At 37.0% G+C, this 19,961-nt stretch overlaps 2 protein-coding genes across 11 annotated transcripts; one reads left to right on the top strand and one right to left on the bottom strand.

The window, feature by feature from the left end:
- The first annotated feature begins 260 nt into the window (after positions 1 to 260).
- On the top strand, positions 261 to 12,915 carry LOC8270209 (WD repeat-containing protein 11). 8 transcript variants are annotated; one of them, XR_007215247.1, is made up of 20 exons: positions 261 to 1,520; positions 2,251 to 2,737; positions 3,064 to 3,151; positions 3,263 to 3,444; positions 3,544 to 3,680; positions 3,885 to 3,951; positions 4,801 to 4,966; positions 5,092 to 5,206; positions 6,020 to 6,095; positions 6,201 to 6,383; positions 6,689 to 6,849; positions 7,692 to 7,797; positions 8,202 to 8,406; positions 8,510 to 8,796; positions 8,966 to 9,090; positions 10,441 to 10,490; positions 10,609 to 10,701; positions 11,446 to 11,519; positions 11,905 to 11,958; positions 12,059 to 12,081. XR_007215247.1 is itself a non-coding variant. In XM_015724185.3 (20 exons), the coding sequence occupies exons 1-20, from the start codon at positions 502 to 504 to the stop codon at positions 12,354 to 12,356; spliced, it is 4,062 nt and encodes a 1,353-aa protein (XP_015579671.2). In that variant the 5' UTR covers positions 281 to 501; the 3' UTR covers positions 12,357 to 12,915. The 8 variants fall into 8 exon arrangements, 4 of the variants coding, with proteins under 4 accessions (XP_015579671.2, XP_015579668.2, XP_015579672.2 ...); XR_007215246.1 differs by having other exon boundaries at positions 264 to 1,520; positions 10,346 to 10,490; positions 10,619 to 10,701; positions 12,059 to 12,146; XM_015724185.3 differs by having other exon boundaries at positions 281 to 1,520; positions 5,098 to 5,206; positions 10,346 to 10,490; positions 12,059 to 12,915.
- An 857-nt stretch (positions 12,916 to 13,772) lies between these two features.
- Positions 13,773 to 17,263, bottom strand: LOC8270207 (actin-related protein 6). 3 transcript variants are annotated; one of them, XM_048372234.1, is made up of 9 exons: positions 16,640 to 17,263; positions 16,359 to 16,543; positions 15,796 to 16,003; positions 15,632 to 15,695; positions 14,943 to 15,027; positions 14,799 to 14,849; positions 14,647 to 14,709; positions 14,406 to 14,561; positions 13,773 to 14,263 (listed from the first exon to the last, which is right to left on the bottom strand). In XM_048372234.1, exons 1-8 carry the CDS (start codon positions 17,105 to 17,107, stop codon positions 14,432 to 14,434), a joined length of 1,254 nt encoding a protein of 417 aa, XP_048228191.1. In that variant the 5' UTR covers positions 17,108 to 17,263; the 3' UTR covers positions 13,773 to 14,263; positions 14,406 to 14,431. The 3 variants fall into 3 exon arrangements, 2 of the variants coding, with proteins under 2 accessions (XP_048228191.1, XP_002527184.2); XR_007215252.1 differs by having other exon boundaries at positions 14,375 to 14,561; positions 16,359 to 17,263; XM_002527138.4 differs by having other exon boundaries at positions 16,359 to 17,261.
- Between the last annotated feature and the right edge of the window lie 2,698 nt (positions 17,264 to 19,961).

Genomic DNA, 19,961 nt, shown 5'->3' with positions numbered 1-19,961 from the left:
TTATTATATACTTTACCAGATATTATGTGAAACCGAATCAACAATTTTCTATTATATAATTTATAAATTTTGGCCTGTGGTAATGAGCAATTAAACTGATTACTGAATTTAGCTTGGACCAGAAGTTTAGTTTAAGAAAATGTCGTTAAAATTTTTTAAAAAAAAGAAAGAAAAAACACAAAGGGTCCTTTTCGTTGTCTAAAACACAAAAATCAAAGGCAGTAATTATTCCCGTAAAAAGTTAAAAAGCTAACCATTTTATTACAAAAGATACAAGAAAATTCTCCCAAAAAAAGAGAAGAACAATCTCAAGTTTTCTGGCGCGTGAAAACTGAATCTCACACTCACCACTGCTAGCAAATACTGGTAAAGAGAGGGAAAAGAAAAGTCAGCATTTACTTTCAGCCCCTCTCAAAACCAAACACAACACCACCCTTCTCCAGACTTTCCTCTTCAATCCCACAGGCCTCAGCCAACAAAAGAAAGAGAAAACAGAAGGAAATGTCTCTCCCGAGAACACCACAAACAGACTCGACCTCGGAGTGCATGCTACCAGGCCCACCATCGCGCAACAATTTCAATTCCATCGACCTCTCCTCCTCTGGCCTCCTAGCATTCCCATCGGGATCTTCAATTTCCATCGTCGATTCCCGTTCCCTCCAACTCATTTCCACTATCCCTCTCTCGCCTCCTCCCAATTCTTCTTCTTCTTCCTCCTCCTCCTCCTCCTCTCTCTCTCCTTTCATTACTTCTGTACGCTGGACCCCGCTCCCTCTTCCTCGCGACCTTCTCTCCACCGAATCTTCCTCCTCTCACCTCCTCCTCGCCGCCGCTGACCGCCACGGCCGCATCGCTCTCCTTGATTTCCGTCTCAAATCTGTCCTTCTCTGGCTCGATCATGATCCCAGTCCTAAATGTGGGGTCCAGGACCTCTGTTGGATCCTCTCCCGCCCTGACTCTTACATTCTCGCTGCTATTTCCGGTACTTCTACTCTTTCTCTCTACACTACTGCAACTACAACTACGACTATCCCTAAATGTTTCTTCAAATACGACGCGTCTCCTGAGTTTTTATCATGTATACGACGCGATCCGTTTGATTCACGCCATTTTTGTGCGATTGGACTCAAAGGCCTTTTGTTGTCTATTAAAGTACTTGGAGAGACAGAAAATGATATTGTGATCAAAGAACTCAGTATTAAAACGGATTATAGTGAATTAGCGAGATTAGAGAGGGACACGACGTCCTCTAATAGTGGTGGATCTTCTCCTGCTCCTGCGTCGGCGGTTTTTCCTTTGTATAGTGTGAAATTTTCGTTCTCACCGCAGTGGAGGCATATTGTGTTTGTGACGTTTCCTAGAGAGTTAATTGTGTTTGATTTGCAGTACGAAACAGCGCTGTTTAGTACGGCGTTACCCAGAGGTTGTAGTAAGTTCTTGGATGTGTTGCCTGATCCGAATAATGAGTTGCTTTATTGTGTTCACCTTGATGGAAAGCTCAGCATTTGGCGGCGGAAAGAGTAAGTCTTATTCGACACCTGAAATTACTGTTTGTTATACCTATAATTTATTTATTGTGTTGCAAATTTATGTTTTGTATTTTCATCTACTTTTGTTGAAAGTTTGAGACATCACAAGTTGAATTTGTTTAAAGTACTCATCTAAATTCTAAAAATGCAATAACTTAATTCAATGGAATTCGATTTAGTTAATTCTGGTGTTTGGAGAACTCAAATAAAAAAGGTGTCCTGAAAGGAACAAACTCACGCAAAAGTGATGAGTTTGCAAAAATTCAATATAATTCAACTCTTGCACATGATTATTTCCAAGCAGGGCCATTATGTTATAGCCTTAACAGCTTATTGGTGGTGAAGAGAGAGATATTACATTTATGTGGAAGCTTTTGAGATTGTAATTCAATTCTTTAAATTTAGTCACAGTTTATAGAAAAGAAGCTTGGACAATTTGTAGCTGGCAATATTACGAATTCTATAGAAGTTTATTGTAGTTCTTATATGTGATAATTATTAATCATGAAGAAAGGTATTGTAATTACTGGCTGTAATTATGTGCATTCTCATTAATATAGATGCTTTTCACTATTTTTCTTGTGGTATTTGTTGCCTTCCTGCCTTTGTTTCATTTTATTATACTGCTCTTTTTCCAATGTTTGGCTGTAATGATGATTATATTGCATTTTGAACTTAATTCCTACCTCAAGGGAATGTACTTATCTGCATATGATCACAGTGGAGAGCAGTTGCATGTAATGTGTGCAATAGAGGAATTAATGCCTTCAATTGGCACATCTGTTCCTTCGCCTTCAGTTTTGGCTGTCACCATCTCTCAGTCAGAGTCCATACTCCAAAATGTTGCCAAGTTGTGTTCTGATATACCTAACACTCCTTTATCTGAGAAGGATTTTGATAATCCTTTCGATTTCTTTGATGATACTCTTCTTCTTTCCAAGACACATCTGATTTCCATTTCTGATGATGGAAAAATATGGAACTGGCTCTTCACTGTTGAAGGGACTGGTGACTTTAAAAAAGATGTCAAAGAATTGGATGTGGCTTCTGATGTCAATGAAGTGCCACGTTTAGGGGCTAATGCTGATGGCATAGCTTCTGCTGATGGACTTGCCCCAGGTCCAGAAGCAGGCAAGCAACAAGATAATGCAAGTGGAAATAAAAGCCGTCCACCATTGGTTCTCAACCAGGCATGCATCTCATATAAGGTTAGTGAATAAGATTTTTTTCTTTGATGTTAATTTATATTAATTATATACCTCTGACACAGTGGCATGAGTCTAAAATTGTTAATTAGACAAAGGAAACTTATGCTTTTAAAGTTTTAGCTACAGTTCTTCATGTCTCTGTTCATAATCAAGAGTGCGTCTTTGCTTTTTGTTTTACTGGTCTGTGACTAATGGTTATCTTAGTGAAGTGTAGTATTCATTATCCTCTCCACAAACAATGACTATCTTAGTGAATATTGTTCTTATTCATCCTTTCTACATTTTTTGGGTTATCTATGCATACTTACCTGCCAGGACTCTCGCAGATCAGCCTAGTTGGACAGTTGCAGCTTCTTTCTTCAACAGTCACAATGCTGGCTGTACCCTCTCCCTCTTTGACAGCTACTTTGGCTCGTTAGTTTCATCCCAACACTTAATTTTTTTTGTTTCTTTATAATTTTTAAATTTGTATCATACTTTAAATTATAATTAAGATTGTGGTTAATGAGGTATTATACCATGAAGGTGGAGGAAATTATCCTGCTGCAGCTGTTTCCCTGGTGGCTTTGGGAACTCAGAGCGGAACAGTTGACATTGTTGATGTTTCTGCCAATGCTGTTGCTGCCAGTTTCTCAGTTCATAATGGTACAGTAAGGGGATTACGGTGGCTTGGAAATTCTAGACTAGTTTCATTTTCTTACAGTCAGGTATAGACACTTAGATTATTTTTTCTTCAAATGCATTATAGTGATTTTTTTTTTGTTTTATTCCCTTAACCTCCCTCCCCTCTTGCTTTTGTGACTCAGGTGAATGAAAAGACTGGAGGTTACATTAATAGGCTTGTGGTAACCTGTGTTCGAAGTGGCCTAAATAGGCCATTTCGAGTTTTGCAAAAGCCAGAGCGTGCACCCATTAGAGCTTTAAGGACTTCTTCATCTGGAAGGTTGTCTTGATATCCATGCTTTTGTATCTTTGATGCATATTAGCTAGCTACTTCATATATAACTGCAAGACGTGTACTTCTATATTATCTCCTGAGTTATTTCTTTCAGTATCTCCTATTTTATCCAGTCTTAACTAATATTCATAGACACCTCATATTATATGCATTCATTACTAAATTACACTTGTGTTCTAAAATATCCAGGTATCTTCTTATTTTGTTTCGTGATGCACCTGTGGAGGTTTGGGCAATGACAAAAAGTCCCATCATGGTTTGTTGGCTGATACCTTTTATTTTTAGTTAGCACTTCAGATGTTTCTTCATTGCTCCATACTTTATACAGCTCAGTATCTTTTTCCTTTTGAAAATTGATATCCATTGATGATTGGCCCCATGTAGTTTGGTGAATAATGTGCCGAAGCATGGGAGTTGATGCTGGACCAAGTATATGCTTTAAATGCCATCTTTCTTAATGATAATTTATTTGACCTTCTGAGATTACTTTGAGGATACAGTTATGATTATACATATTTAGCTATATGTGTCATTGGAGAATTTATTAGCTATAGCATGTCTATCTTTTAGCTATCAATGTGCTTTTGAAAGGAAATTTATGTATGCGATATATTTGTGGGGGCGGAACCAAAAGCTGTAATTTCTTGTGGTGTAAATGTGGCTTTTATTTTAGTGGACAACATAAAATGGCTTCTTTTTGTTACTTGCAATGGTATTTGCTAATGTAAATGGATATCTGCTGCTCAACAATTGTTGGGACATTGGTTATCTATAGCTTTTAAAACAACTTGCTTGTTTGAAGATAGATTGCTTTGAAATTGTAAATGAAGTCCATTAAACTGTAAACAGTAGATTATGTTCTCATGCACGTCAATTCTTTTTCATCTTCACGTATCATGTGTCATCATATAGTAAATTGTATAATGGTTAGTTATAAATAATTTTTTTTGTTTTAATTTAATAAGAATTAACTCTTTTCTTTTTCCTCTTTCGACTTATGATGCAATTAAATTTGTGCAGTATACATTTTTTTCAAAAACAAATTTCTTAATGCTTTACTGTTTGCTTCTTCTAGATAATTATTATGCTTTATACCTCCATGTAGCTTAGATCATTAGCTCTTCCATTCACGGTATTGGAATGGACTCTTCCAACAGTTCCACGGACAGTTCAAAATGGTCCCTCTAGGCAATTTTCGTGGTCATCCAAAGAACAGCAACCAGTAACATCAGATGGAGCATCTACTCCAAAAGCATCTTCATCAGAATCTAGTAATCTCTTTTTAGTGTCCGTTTAAAAGTATTATCTTTTTAAGTACTATCTGAATTAGAGAATGCTTCTTTTATTATCTGGATATTTAAAATATGTTGAACATAGAAGTAGTGTTTATGTGTAGCACCAGCAAGCTCAGATGCATCTCAGGATGACACAGCGGAAAGTTTTGCATTTGCACTAGTAAATGGTGCACTTGGAGTTTTTGAGGTTCATGGACGGAGGATCCGGGACTTCAGGTATAATAATTAAATATGACAGAATGAGGATTCTGTTATGCCAAGTTATATCAAAGGAAAATGGTCTGAAAGCAGACTTACCATTCTGGTTTCTTGTCATACAATGGCCCATTTGCATTCAGGAGTTGGATCCTCTACTGCACGTGAATTCTGCTTTTGAATTTTCATATATACTCTATGAGGAAACAATCAGATGTAGATTTTTAACTCTTTTTAGGATTGCAATGTTAGTTTATTTGATTAGATATGTAGTTTGCATAATATTACTGTTCTATCAGCATAGCTTTGGCATTTGAGAATTAAAAATCTGTCTTGTTCTTATGGTTTATTCTCTGCATGACAGAAATTATAAACTATAAAAGATATAAAGAAATATCCTTATGAAGCATTTTATAATGTAATACACTCTATTGGGTTCTTCAAACCTACTTTCTGATTAGGATTCTAAATAATGTGGTGGAAGCCATACAAGTGGACTAGTACTTTTGTTGTATATAATGCCCCAAACATATGGAAAATGAGAATGGTTTTCTGAAGTTCAACAACTAGAGTTGGGTCCAGTTAGGGTTAGGCTGGAGGTCTCTACCTCTAGTAATAACTTTGATTTTGTCGTGCATAGGGAAGACGAATTTCTTTGGCCTTCTTATATATATATATTTTTTGTTTGTCAATATACAGAAAATGCTTCTTTTAATCATAATCGTTATGATTTTTCAGTGATCAAAATTTTTCTCTTGTGATTTCTATCCTTTATGCTACATGGATGTATATTGGTCCCTTTAGCTCATGTAGCTTTTTGTGCTTGTTTTGTAGACCAAAATGGCCTTCTTCTTCATTTGTTTCATCTGATGGATTGATTACAGCCATGGCTTACCGCTTGCCTCACGTAGTATGTATCGCTGTTATCTTAACATTTTCCTTCATTATTATTCTTGATCAAAATTTTGGTTCTTCTAGAAGTTCCGTTATAGGTAGTGACTTTACTATTTCTCAGGTTATGGGTGACAGGTCTGGGAACATACGGTGGTGGGACGTGACAACTGGGCATTCTTCATCATTTAACACTCACCGAGAAGGGATTCGAAGAATCAAATTCTCCCCTGTTGTTCCTGGAGATCGTAGTCGAGGGCGTATTGCAGTGCTTTTTTATGATAATACATTTTCTGTGTTTGACCTTGTAAGCATAAAATGGCAATTCGCGATTTTGCTTTTTCATGCTTTGTGCATGTTATGTTTTCGCACTGCATCTGATTTTCACGGACTTGTTATTTTATGTAGTTTGATGTGCTGCATTTTACACCCTCCCTCTCTCTTCTTGTGTTAAAATCCAGCATGCATGCTCTCTCTCTCTCTCTCTATATATAATATTTATTTATATGTATGTATGTATGTATGTATATTCTTGTGAGTCATATCTCTTGGTATTATTTAATAAGCACTCTTTTGTCACTTATCTCTGTGTATATGCTGGATGTTTTGCAGGATACTCAGGATCCATTAGCCAATTCACTTTTGCAACCTCAATTTCCTGGAACTCTTGTATTGGAACTTGATTGGTTGCCTGTGCGAACTGACAAAAATGACCCTTTGGTATTATGCATTGCTGGAGCTGATAGTAGCTTCCGTCTTGTTGAGGTTAATGTGTAAGTACCATCTTAGATGAGTTGATAGACTCCTGTTTATTTTATTATTACTCGCCTTATGTGGGAGATTGTCAATGAGCTCTATCATGTGTACTTTTATTCAAGGGTTTGCACTCTCTGATCGTCTAAGTTTGATACTGTCAAATACCCTTTTGAACTTATGACAGATGGTGGTACTAAGTCAAAGTAAAATTTCTGTGCACTTTCATGCTTGATAAGGTCCGGTAGGGGGCCTTGTAGTTGGGTGTTGCTAAAATGTTGGAGCTGGCTTCAGTAATTCAATACAAGCAGGAAAGTGCCTCATTATAGACTACTACTGCCCTTGCATGGGAGAATGTTAAGGGGCCTCGGATGTTCTGCTGTATTATGGCTCTAAATTAGAGGAAAGATGGGAGTAGTATTAGATCACTGACAAACACTTCGTGTTTACCTGTTCTTTTTAGAATTAATCTATCTTCTTGGCCCCAGAGAAGGATGTAGGAAATTGAAGCTGAGATTTGGAAAATAACTTACTCTTTTGCATAGTTCTTTTAACTCATTTCAATATTTTGATTCATTATAAAGTTTTGCAAATTTGGGTTGATTATGGATGTCACGTGTCAGAGATGAACAGCTAATGTCTGAATTCCTGCTCCATCTGCTGTATATTTGTTGTCACAGAGATATTTTTCTGAATGGCAGAATTTGGTCCATCATAAAAAGAATGTTGTGTTTACTTGAGATGAATCTTTTATTTTTCTGTGCCACTGTTTCAAAATGTTATTATCGGAGTATGCCTTACTCCTTAATTAACTGAAGATTATGTTTGGTGTAATAATTGCCATGCTGTCCTATCCGTGCAGAAATGACAAAAAACCTGGCTATGGACTGCATTCGCGAGCTATTAAAGAAAGATTTAGGCCTATGCCAATATGCTCTCCAATACTGTTTCCCACACCACATGCGCTGGTTATTTTCCTGTTCTTTTTAATTGTCTTATTCTTTGTATTTGTTTTTATTTATTTTTCTTTAAATCAGAATACCTTTTGTAATATGTCACACATGCTTGTGCTAATGGCTCACTTGCTATCAGTGTGTTCCTTTAGATGACATTGCCCGGTGAATTCTGTGTTTCTGTACAATTTATTTAGAAATGAAAAAGGAACAGGATGACTCTCACTTCCTCCTAGCCCTTTCTTTTTAACAGAGTAGAAAAAGTCTTCAAATGAATTGAGTTATTTGTGCTTAGATGATGGTGAAAATCCAGAAATATCTGTGAGAAAGGAATTTCTACTTTTCAGAGATTAGATTTGGGTTTCCATAGGGAATGAGTTTTGTCTTGTTAAAACCTGTTGCTTTTGCTTTTGCTACAGGCTTTGCGGATGATCTTACAGTTGGGTGTCGAGCCTTCTTGGTTTAACACTTGTGGTACAACTATTGACAAGAGGCTTCATTCAATTCCTGGAACTGCTTTACCTGCAGCAGATCTGCGCAGTTACATGATTGATTTACCTCGTATTGGTGACTCTGTAGTGCCAGAAATGCTCCTTAAAGTATTAGAGCCTTATCGAAAAGAAGGTTAATTTATTTCTGTTATCTTTTGTGATGTTCTGGAAAGGCTCTGCCTTAAGTTTTTTATTAATTTGTTTTTTGGTTACGTGCTTTGTATGTTTCCCCCAAGGCTGCATACTTGATGATGAGAGGGCAAGATTATATGCTACCATAGTCCACAAAGGTTATGCTGTGAGGTTTGCCTTCGCAGCTGCTGTTTTTGGTGAAACCTCAGAAGCAATTTTTTGGTTGCAGTTGCCTCAAGCACTAAAACATTTGATGAATAAGTTGGTAAACAAGTCTCCACAAAAAGTACCCATCTCAGCTTTGATCCCAGACCTTGATGACACAGCTATGCTGAACAGAATTGCATCGAAGGGAAAATCAGTGACGGGTCCAGAGAAGCGAGATTCATTGGTAAGTCTTACTATTGACATTATTTATTTTCACTTATTTATTATGTTCTATCATCCTTTATAGTTATTCTGCTTGTTTTTTCATTCTGTATATGCGGGTATACCTATAGTAATGTGTATATGTATAAATATTTCTATATTCTTTGCTGTAATCTGAAATTTTTGTGTAGCAGCACAAATGTCAATTTAGGTCAATGGCTTTCAAGCAAGAAGAGTTGTGGGAGAATGCTAATGAACGAATACCTTGGCATGAGAAGTTGGAAGGAGAGGAGGCTATTCAGAACCGAGTGCATGAGTGAGTCATCTGTTTTACTGCTTTACAGTTGTATGCATTGGTTCTCATTTTGTTCTACTCAATTACTACCATGTGAAAGCACAAGCTGGTGAAACTCGGTCATATTTGAAGCTTGAGAACATTGCAATTTCATTATCTTATTGTTCTATCTGAAGCTTGAGAACTCTATGGGTAATTGATGGACTAAACCTGAAGTCTTGAGACATAGTGAAGCATGATTGACTCAGACAAACCCTAATTAAAACTTGAGTACCGAGCCATTAGTTACTCACAACTCACTAGTCATAAATTTGCTGGTTTTTATAAGTGATACTGTTCTATCAGAAAAACTGATGTTTCAAGGTAAGTTGTCTGTGGGAAGACAAACCCTAATTTAGACTTCAGCACCGAGCCATTAGTTACTCACAACTCACTAGTCATAAATTTGCTGCTTTTTATAAGTGATACTGTTCTATCAGAAAAACTGAAGTTTGAAGGTAAGTTATCCATGGGAATTCAGATCATGTCAATAAGGTGTGACTGAGGATCCCTAACAGCATGCTTTTAACTGCATAAACCTGTATGTTAAGCTAGTGGATAACCTTAACTAATAACTTCATATAGGATAACTGCTTGAATCAAATGGAAATGCAAGTATTTTATATTCTTCATGAAAAATTCTTTGCACAAACTCTAAGTGTCCTTTTCTTCCATTAGTCTTTGTTCAGGAACACATATATAGAAAGGCTTTTCTTTTTGTTCATTGGAGGCCCTATGGGCTGTGAGCTATACAAGAGAGGTAGCGATCCCATTATGCATGGAGACTCAAACTTGAGACCTCGATTTTCACAAGTGAATATCAATCAGGCCAAAAACTATATTTGTTAAAATTTTTTTTCACTGTGTTTCATGTTATCCTCGGTCTACCCCTGGTTGCCTTTTCTCTTGCAACTTCAATATGCTGGACCTTCCATACTGGTGCATTTTATAGTAGATGATACACATATCGAATCCATCTCAATTGCGTTGCAATCAGTTTATTTTTTATGCCTGTTACTTCTCATTCTTTATCTAGCACTTTTTTGGTGAAGTGTTTGCAAGAGAAAAATTTCTTGGACGTGTAAAGTTGTTTGTGTGGTTTAATCATGATAATTAGGATCAACCACCTTCCAGATGCATGACACTGTAGAAAATTGACACAAAACATGGCCACCTTTTTGTGCAGCTACTCTCGTAAACAATTTTGGATAATATATCTCATTTCCATGATAAACAGGCTTGTGTCAGTTGGTAATTTGGAAGCAGCAGTTAGTTTGCTGCTTTCCACCTCTCCAGATAGTTCTTATTTCTATGCAAATGCTCTACGTGCAGTGGCTCTTTCTTCTGCTGTGTCAAGGTCTCTTCATGAGCTTGCTGTCAAGGTGCGCATTTGTTTGTAATTGCTCATGTTTCCACATGCACAGAACATTGTGATTGGATTACAACCATTTTTCTTGATTTCTAATATTCTCAATTCTTGTATGTGATATGATCAACAAGGTTGTCGCAGCTAATATGGTTAGGACTGACCGATCATTGTCTGGCACTCATCTTCTTTGTGCTGTTGGAAGGCATCAAGAAGCTTGTTCTCAGGTTTGGCTTATATGAATTTTTAATCATGCCCTATATTTCTAGGGTTACTGGAATAGCAATCAGAGTCTTGTCTTTCCTTTTTAGTACTTGGCCTGTATTATAGTAACTTCAGCAATCAGTGGATTTGTATCTGCTAAATTTTTTGTAACAAGTTAATCAAGGGTGAGGACTATCTCAAATTCCTTTATTTTTCTTTATAATATACCATGCAGACGTAGCAAAATTTTCAATTAACATTTCTCTCTCTTTTCCTCCCAAAATTCAAGTGATAAAAGATCCTTTAAATTGTGCTCGAACCTGCATTTATCAAATATCCCTAAATTCCAATTCCATATTTTCCCAGTTATGGAAACAAGGCAAACTTAGATGATAATGAGTCTCACGTCTATGAAAACACAAGCAGCATCAGAATGCAAAAGTCTAGTCATTCTGTATATGCAACAAATTATTGGTTTTCATCCTAAGTTTCCATAGAAATGGCAGATGAATGGGGTATTTGTGCATCATTTATTATACACAGGCTTACCAGAGGGTGAATGCACAAATTAATTTGGGAAGGGAGGATCATATGCATACAGACATGAAGTATTAGCTGGCCTCTTTATGGTTTATTGATGGTTCCTTTGTCCAGGGATTAACCTTTTTACCCATGATATTTGAGTATTTTATTTATAGCCTTTGCGTAGGTTGACAACAATTGAGATGATGAAAGTCCTTGACTAATTAATTCATGCACTTGTACAGCTACAAGATGCTGGATGCTGGACAGACGCTGCTACTTTAGCTGCGACGCACTTGAGGGGATCTGATTATGCAAGGTTCTGATTCATTTTATTATAAAAAACCCTAAAAACTATAACTTTCTCTAGAAACTTTAAGGTTGCTGCATCTCCCAAGGCTGTGTCTTATCTTTTTCTTCTAATTCTCATTTTATATTTCCATATCTGAATGTGGTGGTTTCTATGCGTGTGATTTCAACAAGACAACATGCTTATCTACCATGTTTGCGGTCATCTCAATTAGCTTAGTTGCTGGATGAACTACCATTTTTTAGTTTTCCTGAATGTTAAATTCTTAATCGGTTTAGTATCCTTATATCATTGCCATGTCCTCAAGTGTTTGTGCATCAATCTGTTATCTGCATGCATATAAACACTGCTGGAGTAAGCGTCCTCATCTCATTATTAGACTGTCTTTCTGCAGGGTATTGCAAAGGTGGGCTGAGCATGTTCTTCGTGCTGAACACAATATCTGGAGGTATTTTTTTTTTTTTTTTTTATAAATAAAGTTGGTAGGGGGTTCCCTTATAAACATTTTGATCAATCTTTTTCTTATGGCTTACAATGGTCCCATGCAGGGCTCTTGTTTTATTTGTTGCGGCTGGTGCATTGCAAGAAGCCCTTGCTGCACTCCGTGAAGCACAGCAACCTGATACAGCTGCCATGTTCATACTTGCTTGCCGTGAAATCCATGAAGAAATTATTAGTAATTTAGGAAATTCTGATGATGAATCAGGGACGGTGAAGGATACTCAAGTGGACTTACCTGGATTGAACCCAGAGAATGAAGACGTTATTGCAGTTGGTGAATACTTTGGGCAGTATCAAAGAAAATTGGTGCATCTGTGCATGGACTCACAGCCGTTTTCTGACTAATTGGCTGAGCATGTGGACGAGTTCCTGTAATTTTGTCGCTTGGAAGAGGCTAGATAGATCGCTGAGAGCAAGCTCATGCCCAGCTGAAGAGACTGCATCCGAATTATATCAGCCGAACGCCAGATTCAATGTTGAAAATCGGCTCAGTTTCCCAGTTGGGTTATGGTGGGAGAACAACTAAAGAAAGAGATTTGAAGAGAAATACTCCGCTTGGATCAGCTCAGACAGAATGGCTTGTGGCAATGTTGTTTGTTGTAGAGGCCTTGGTCCGAAGTGGATAATGGTGTTGTAAATCACAGCAAAAGTGTTTTCGGCATGACACTCAAGAGTATGTGATTTTGACAGTAGTACACAGTGATACCATTGATTCTTTTTTTCTTGTTTCTGGGTTTTGTTTATGGGTGATCATATATATACTTATATTTTTTTTTTCTTTTTATTTTTTCTGTTATAGGATATTAATTATTATTGTTATTTTATTATCTTGAATATTGTTGAGAATCAATTTCAAATCATACTGTAAGGTAATTTTAATTTTAGAGAAGTGATATTATATTCACTCTTCTGATTGTCTACCTATCTTTTCCGCGGGGTGAAAGAATTAATGTGTTTATGTTTGTCTACTGCCATTCCAGATGCTCTAATGGTTAAATTACTTTCACTGACCTGGACTTTAGAGCCACTATCATTAAAGTTTATAATTTATAATTTTATAATATTAAATCATAAAAAAGCTCTTTAAACTATTTTTCAATCGAGTATGTCGGAAAGGTGATGTGGCATACTTCAATATAAAAATAATTTTTAAAAAGACTGAAAATGAAAGCACTACTGTGTAAGATCTTTATCTCATCAACCTATTTTTTTGGTCTATCTATTTGTGTTTTTAGATTAAACCCCAACTTCACTATACAAATTTTCAATCCACAAATCCGCCAAATAATAAGCAAGCTTCAGGTAGTAGAGCTTCTATTCAATATCCGTCTACCTTATCAACAAACTCTCTCTCATCTTTGTTTTGACCATCTTGACGTCGCCGCTAGTCACCATCTCCCCTCCTCTCCTCTGCCGCCCTCTTGCTGTTGCTTTTTAAAAATCTTTCCATCTGAAATACAACAAAACACCACCAAGAACGAAACCCTCTACCGACGCCGGTCACCATCTCCTCTGCTTTTTTTCTTTTGTTTTATTTTTTATATGAAATGAAAATATTTATCTTAGTTTCCAGTTTTTTCTTTTTCTATTTTTTAACACCCCTTATTTGCGAGCCAAAATTTCACCTTCGCTATCTGTTTTCTTTTGTAATTTCTTTTATTTAATTAAATAGAACAAATGTACGGAGAGAATTTCGCAGACCTATCACGTTCATCATTGAGATGCAAAGAGACCAACTGAAGAACCTTACTATTTTTTAAAAAAAAAATTTATTTCACAACTCTTTGTACACCAAGGAACACCTGCATTCTCATCAGAATGCTGATGGTTTGGACATGAAATGTGACAACATCTGACTCTTATGTGCAACGCCCAGAATACTTTGACAAGTTACAGAAAGAAAAAAGAAAATTAAGACTTCTCTAGCCCAATTCACCCCCAACAAACAGGAATTATCTTGCAAATACAACTGGGAGTCACCATTGCTCAACACCAGAGACGAGACATGTCAATCTGCTTGCAGAGATTCAATAAGGCCAGCAGTCATAATGACATTCAATAAAGTACCCTTCCACTGGCAAGCAAGAAGTCAAAAGGTAACACCTTTAACCTCTCAACCCCATGATCATAACAAGTCGAATCAGGCAATTGAGCTTTGATGCTAGCCAAACAGGCAGCATGAACCACGAAGGCTCAGGAGAAAGTTGAGCACCCACTGCATTTCCTTGATTCTGCTTCAATGTCACATAAAGCTAACAAAAAAATTAACACAAGTTAGGCATGAAGTAATTAAGTGGCAAAAGATCAGAGTTCTTGTCTGTAAACTGTAATCTCCTCAACAGAAATGCACATATTTTCTGTACCGTAACGTATGACTGTAAGGCCTTGTGATACCTTCAGCAATCAGCAGTTTCAAGGTCTTAATGAAAGAATCTCCTGCGACATCGCGCAGATCCAAGTTCCTCATACTCAGACTTGGTGACGCACATAGCTTCAAAATCAGGACTTGATGCCAAAAGTGATCCACCTCGCCATACACCTAGTAGGGGACTGGACAATCATCACAAGATTATTAAAAGGGGAGCCATAAGACTAAAAAGGTCAGATTAATACTGTCTAGGAGTGAAGACTTTACTCTTCTAGTGTGGTTATTTTCACTTGATAGTCATCAGGGACAAGAGGCCTGAGCTCCATTTCGCTGCAATTTCATAAGTCGTGAATTGAATTCCAAAATTCAAAATAAAATATAGAGTACACAACAAAAACTAAAGAAATGGAAGTGCTTACAGTCTCTCAGAAAATCTGGGAAATAATGTGCTTCCACCAGTCAATATTATGCTGAACACAATATTAAAATCGCTATCAATTTCTATTATGAAAAGGAAAATTGAAAATTTTGAATAATTAACCCTGCAAAGGTTTGACAATCACCTCTCATAGAGTACAGGGTGAAGAAGAGGATGGCAGGAATTAACTGCTCGAACTATGCACTCTGCTAATCCAGCTTGGTTCAAACCTAAAAAGAGGTTTTATATTAGCTTTCTTCAAGTTCAAGTCCAACATAACTGAACAAATATGAAGATACTTTCCTTCTTTAACACCATAACATGACATTCAGCATCTAAGCTTTGTTTCCTCAATTTCTCACAGGTTACATAATTTCAGCATGGTCACTTTTAATTTAAATTTTTCATATAAAAATAATGCGACTTCCATCTCTAATAAGATAATTATAGCCAGATTTTTGGTATAGGTGAAACCTGATTCCAGATACAGCAGGGAAGTACCCACCTTCAATTGTACAAAAGAACAAAATAAAGAAACTATGGGCTGCCACTACAATCTAAACAATATTGACCTCATCGAAACACATATAGAAGTTGACAGATCTTTAAAAGGAAAAGTGAAGCTAGGCAAATTTATGCTGAAATCTAAGGATAAGCCTAGGGCACATGGACAAAAATAAGTCTTAATACTATCCCATATATTATAGTTATTGTAATAAGAGCCTCCAAACCCCAGAATCATTTACCAGTCAAAAGAAGTTCATTTTGTATCTAACTTGAACTGAAAATCTAAAGTGTATCTCAAATTAAAAGTAATAGGATACAGATACAAACCCAAATCTGCAGGGTGGAAGATCATTTCTGGAACAAGGAACCGTTCATTTGTCAAGTCAAACTCCTGCATAGACAATAAAAAATTGAAGTTAATTGATGCAAAGCTGTCCTGCATCAGAATAAAACTAAGCAGGGGAACATTTCTCCAGTAACAGATAGCTCACATTTTTTGATAAGTCAGTTCTCTTTCTCTCCTCAAGCTTCTCTGAAACTTCTGGTTGATCAATACCCTTGTTTGTTTGTAGAGATGCAGTAGCTCCATCAGTCAGATATCTCTTTGCTTCGTCTGGGTCTTTAACAAAACCCTTAGTGTGGTTGATACCATCAGGTAGAACATAAGTACACCGCAAAAGATTGTCCCTCCCACGTTTCCTATAAGAAGGTTCCTCAAAATTGTAATAAGTAAATCAAAAGAACAAACAGCTCTGCTAACTAACTAAGAAACCAAACCTCAATAATACAGTCACAATAAGCATATCATCAAATACAGTGCTAATTTAGTAAGTAATACTAATTCAAAACAAGTTTGTCCCTTAAAAGAGCCCATTTAACTACAAGCAAGACTGTTAAAATTCATGACATTACCAACTCAAAAGAGCCAGCAGATCTACTAACTAACTAATAAACCAAAGCTCACTATCAAGAAATCACTAACACTAAGTAGCACAAGTCTGTTCCTTTTATGGAGAACTTAAACGAAGTAACAAACTACATTGAAATAAAATACCTGGCCATCTGCAAATCGCGCACAATATCAAGCGAAACAAAGCACAATTTCTCTTTAACATCATCCATAATAAAGCTTTCATCCATAACATTAACACTCCGATAAGAAACCAACTCCTTTAAATAATTGGTCAAAGCTTTCCCACCCAAATCAATCCTTTTGACACCATAATTAAGCGTAAAATTCTGAAAAACCGGAGCAGCATGAGTAAAAGAAAACCCGCAATCCACAACTAAACTACACTGAGCTTTAGAAACTAAGCCATAAGGCCTTCTACTTGCCTCATAAAGATGAACCAACTTAGGTGAATCAGTAATAAACAAGGAATTAAACCCAAAATCTTCAAAAACAAGCTCGTCAGTAGCACGCTGAATAGACGGAAGAGTAAATAACGGCTCAGTTAATAAAAGAGAAGAACTTGAAGGAGTTACGTGGAGAAGTGAAGTAAATACATGATTCCAGATATCGCGCTGGAGGTCAGGGTTTATTAAGTACCCACGGTCTATTGGGCGGCGGATTACGGCGGAGGTGAGGTCTTCGGTGGTGGTGCTGGACGATGGGTGGAGGTATTTTTTTGAGGAGAGTGGACGGTAGACACAGTTGGGGATAATTGTTACTGGATCACGTTCGCCGCCGTGTCCGGCTTTTATATAGCCCCCGCCGTTGTCGAGAACTATGACGTTTGACATGTCGGAGAATTGAGTTTGGAAGAACGTGCAGTGGGGTCTAATATTGCTGTTGTTGTGCATTTCTTTATTGAAGGGTTTTACAGTGATTTATTCAGAGTGCTGAGAAAAATTAAAAAAAAAATGTAAAATAAGAAAAAGGAAATATTGTACAGTATTTGAGTTGAGAAGCAAAGATTTATTCTTTTTCTTCTTCCTTTTGGATTTTCACTTCAATTCGTAAAGAAATATAAGTAAAGGTTGCAATTTGGAAGTGCAAATTAGGAGAAGGTAACAACTAGAATATCAAGTTAGGTTTCTCAAGAAAATAATAATAATAATAATCAAGATTAGGGTTTAGAGCCTGCAACAAAAATTATTTTATTCAATTGTGAATCAGTTTTCCTTTAGATATTCTAGAGTTAAAATGGATCTTATTTTATTAAAAGAAATTTATGAAAACAAAAAATAACGATAAACGAACAGAGTTAAGATTGCATCGCAATTAACTTAAACTAAACAAACTTTACAAATTTAAATGAAATTAGTTATTTATGTATATTGCATTATTTTTTTTCTTTTTAGCAAAAGAGTAGGGATTTTATTCCAAAGGACCTAAAATAGGCAAATGCCTAACGTCCTCGAGCAACAGAAGTTCCACAGCACTAGGAACCTCCTCAACCCATACAAATTCATCATTTACATTTGTAGCATAATGAGCTAACAATGAGTAACTCTATTGGCATCACGTTTGTCGAAAACAAATTGAGGAACATCAATATTCTCAACAATAGTAGTAGTATCTGGTAGCAGCATTTCACCGTATATTTCCGGACAGCCCTTATCATTCAAACCATCAATGACTATTTTACAATCATTCTCCATTATTATATCTCGAATGCCACTTGCACAAATAGTCTCCAACGCCCAACGTATAGTCAATGCTTCAGCCACAACAGTACTCCCTTCCATTTGGACCCTTCTCGCCCCCGCCAAGAGTACTTTCCCTGACATGTCACGAACAACACATCCAAACCCCGTTGTTCCATCCTTATAAATGGCAGCATCTGCATTTACCTTTCCCATTCCTTTCACCGGCGCTTGCCATCTAACCTCATCAGTTGAACCTTGAGTTGGAACACTCATTCTCTGCTGATAATCTTTAAACTCCAATAGCCGGCTCTGAGCTCTCTCTGCAGTGTCCATTAGGCGAAATTCTACAGCTTCAAAACATAACCTGTTTCTTGCATCCCACAAAGACCATGCTAACATACAAAACAGCTCAACGTACTCACATAGGAGATCCTTCAGAAGCTTGCCCAAGAGAATTTTAAAGGTACCATCAGCAAAAGGAGTAATATCCAGTCGTAATGGACTTACATACTAGAGCTGTTTAATAATCGGACACTTGATGCTCAAGTGCTCCCATGATTCTTCATCAGAACCACATACCTGGTAGGTGGGGTCAATCTCACAACCACACTGAAGCAGTTTGATCTTTGTAGGCAATGTGTCCAAGTTCCGTAGGTCGTGCGACGGGCAGCGGCTAATGTTCGATTTGGTGCTGAGCTCTGACCGGTGCCACAGGCTCTCCAAAGGAAATGTCTTACCTTGGATGGAACATTAACTTGCCATATTTTTTTCCATAAGGGGTCGGAAACACTCTGATTTGGGCGAGTTGTAGTTTGTGAAGATATAGTTAAAATGGCCAAGTGATATGTTGATCGGACACTGAACTTACCAGAAATAGGATATTGCCAATATTGTTTATCATTGGGCAAACGAAAACTAATTGGCATGCTAATAATCTTAGTTGCCTCATCGTTTGAAAAATTCTTGCAGATGACATCTACTTTCCATTGCTTTTGATCCACATCAATTAATTCAGCCACTCTTGCATCTTCATGCATAGAATTTTGACTAAAATTCAGTTTTTCCACGTTTTTTGTACCCATCCACTTGTCATGCCAAATTCTTAGGCGTTGTCCATTCCCAACCAGCCATGCACATCCATCCAACACTAGTTGTCTTGACGCCAATAGACGACGTCATAAGTAACTCGGTTGGTACCCAATATTGGCCGTATCAAAACACCCCCTTGGGAAGTATTTAGCCTTTAGGACTTGGGCTGCTAATGATTGAGCATCATTTCAAATCCTCCATGCTTGTTTAGCAATCGTAGCTAAATTAAAAATTTAAAATAATGCAAATCTCGAAAACCAAGATCGCCCGAGGCTTTAGCTTGTGACAACTTACTCCAACTAACCCAATGAACTTTCCTCTCCTTGTCCTTTGGACTCCACCAAAATCTCATCATAGCACTCTCAATCACCTTGTACACAGCGACATGAAAAAGAAAGCAACTCATAGTATAAGTAGGAATAGCCTGCACCACCGCCTTTCATAGTATCTCCTTTCCAGCCTTCTACAAAGATCTTTCCTTCCACCCCTTCATCTTACTAATCACTCTATCTTGTACTAGTCGAAAAACCTATTTTCTAGATTTACTAATCACTGATGGTAATCCTAAATACTTCTCATGGCTCTCTATTGCCTTGACTCCAAGTCTGCTGATAGTTTGGTTTTCACTTGCTCGAATACATTTCTACTTGTTGATAGCTCAGATTTATCCAAATTAATTTGTTGCCCCGATGCCTTCTGTCATAAGCTTGGTGTTTTCTACCAACGAACCGTGCGGCACTAGCTACTATTTCGCGGAAACAAGTAAGCTAGTCAGCCTTACTCTTCAAATGCTAGGCAAAATGCTAGCTAGGATGGTAAGAAGAACAAAAGAGAGCTAGAGACAACTTTGAGAGCTTTTTGTAAAGAGAAATATATTGATTTCTACTTGATGCTTACAAATGAATTCTCTAAGCTATATATAGGCCTCCACCTCCTCAATGGACGGTGAGGATACATTCAATCTAATGGCTAAGAT

Source organism: Ricinus communis, chromosome 3 (assembly GCF_019578655.1).
Source record: "Ricinus communis isolate WT05 ecotype wild-type chromosome 3, ASM1957865v1, whole genome shotgun sequence".
NCBI classification, from domain to species: Eukaryota; Viridiplantae; Streptophyta; class Magnoliopsida; order Malpighiales; family Euphorbiaceae; genus Ricinus; species Ricinus communis.
Note: the sequence above shows the minus strand (reverse complement) of the source record. Positions and strands in the feature narration are given on the sequence as shown.

Excerpts from the sequence above, each read along its gene's own strand:
- LOC8270209 (XM_015724182.3), top strand. The coding sequence starts at position 502 with ATGTCTCTCCCGAGAACACCACAAACAGACTCGACCTCGGAGTGCATG. Across the intron at positions 5,207-6,019 it reads CGGAGGATCCGGGACTTCAG|ACCAAAATGGCCTTCTTCTT; the intron begins GTATAATAATTA and ends CTTGTTTTGTAG. Across the intron at positions 6,850-7,691 it reads CGTCTTGTTGAGGTTAATGT|AAATGACAAAAAACCTGGCT; the intron begins GTAAGTACCATC and ends CTATCCGTGCAG.
- LOC8270207 (XM_002527138.4), bottom strand. The coding sequence starts at position 17,107 with ATGCACAACAACAGCAATATTAGACCCCACTGCACGTTCTTCCAAACT. Across the intron at positions 16,004-16,358 it reads CGCGATTTGCAGATGGCCAG|GAAACGTGGGAGGGACAATC; the intron begins GTATTTTATTTC and ends ACCTTCTTATAG. Across the intron at positions 15,696-15,795 it reads GAACTGACTTATCAAAAAAT|GAGTTTGACTTGACAAATGA; the intron begins GTGAGCTATCTG and ends TTGTCTATGCAG.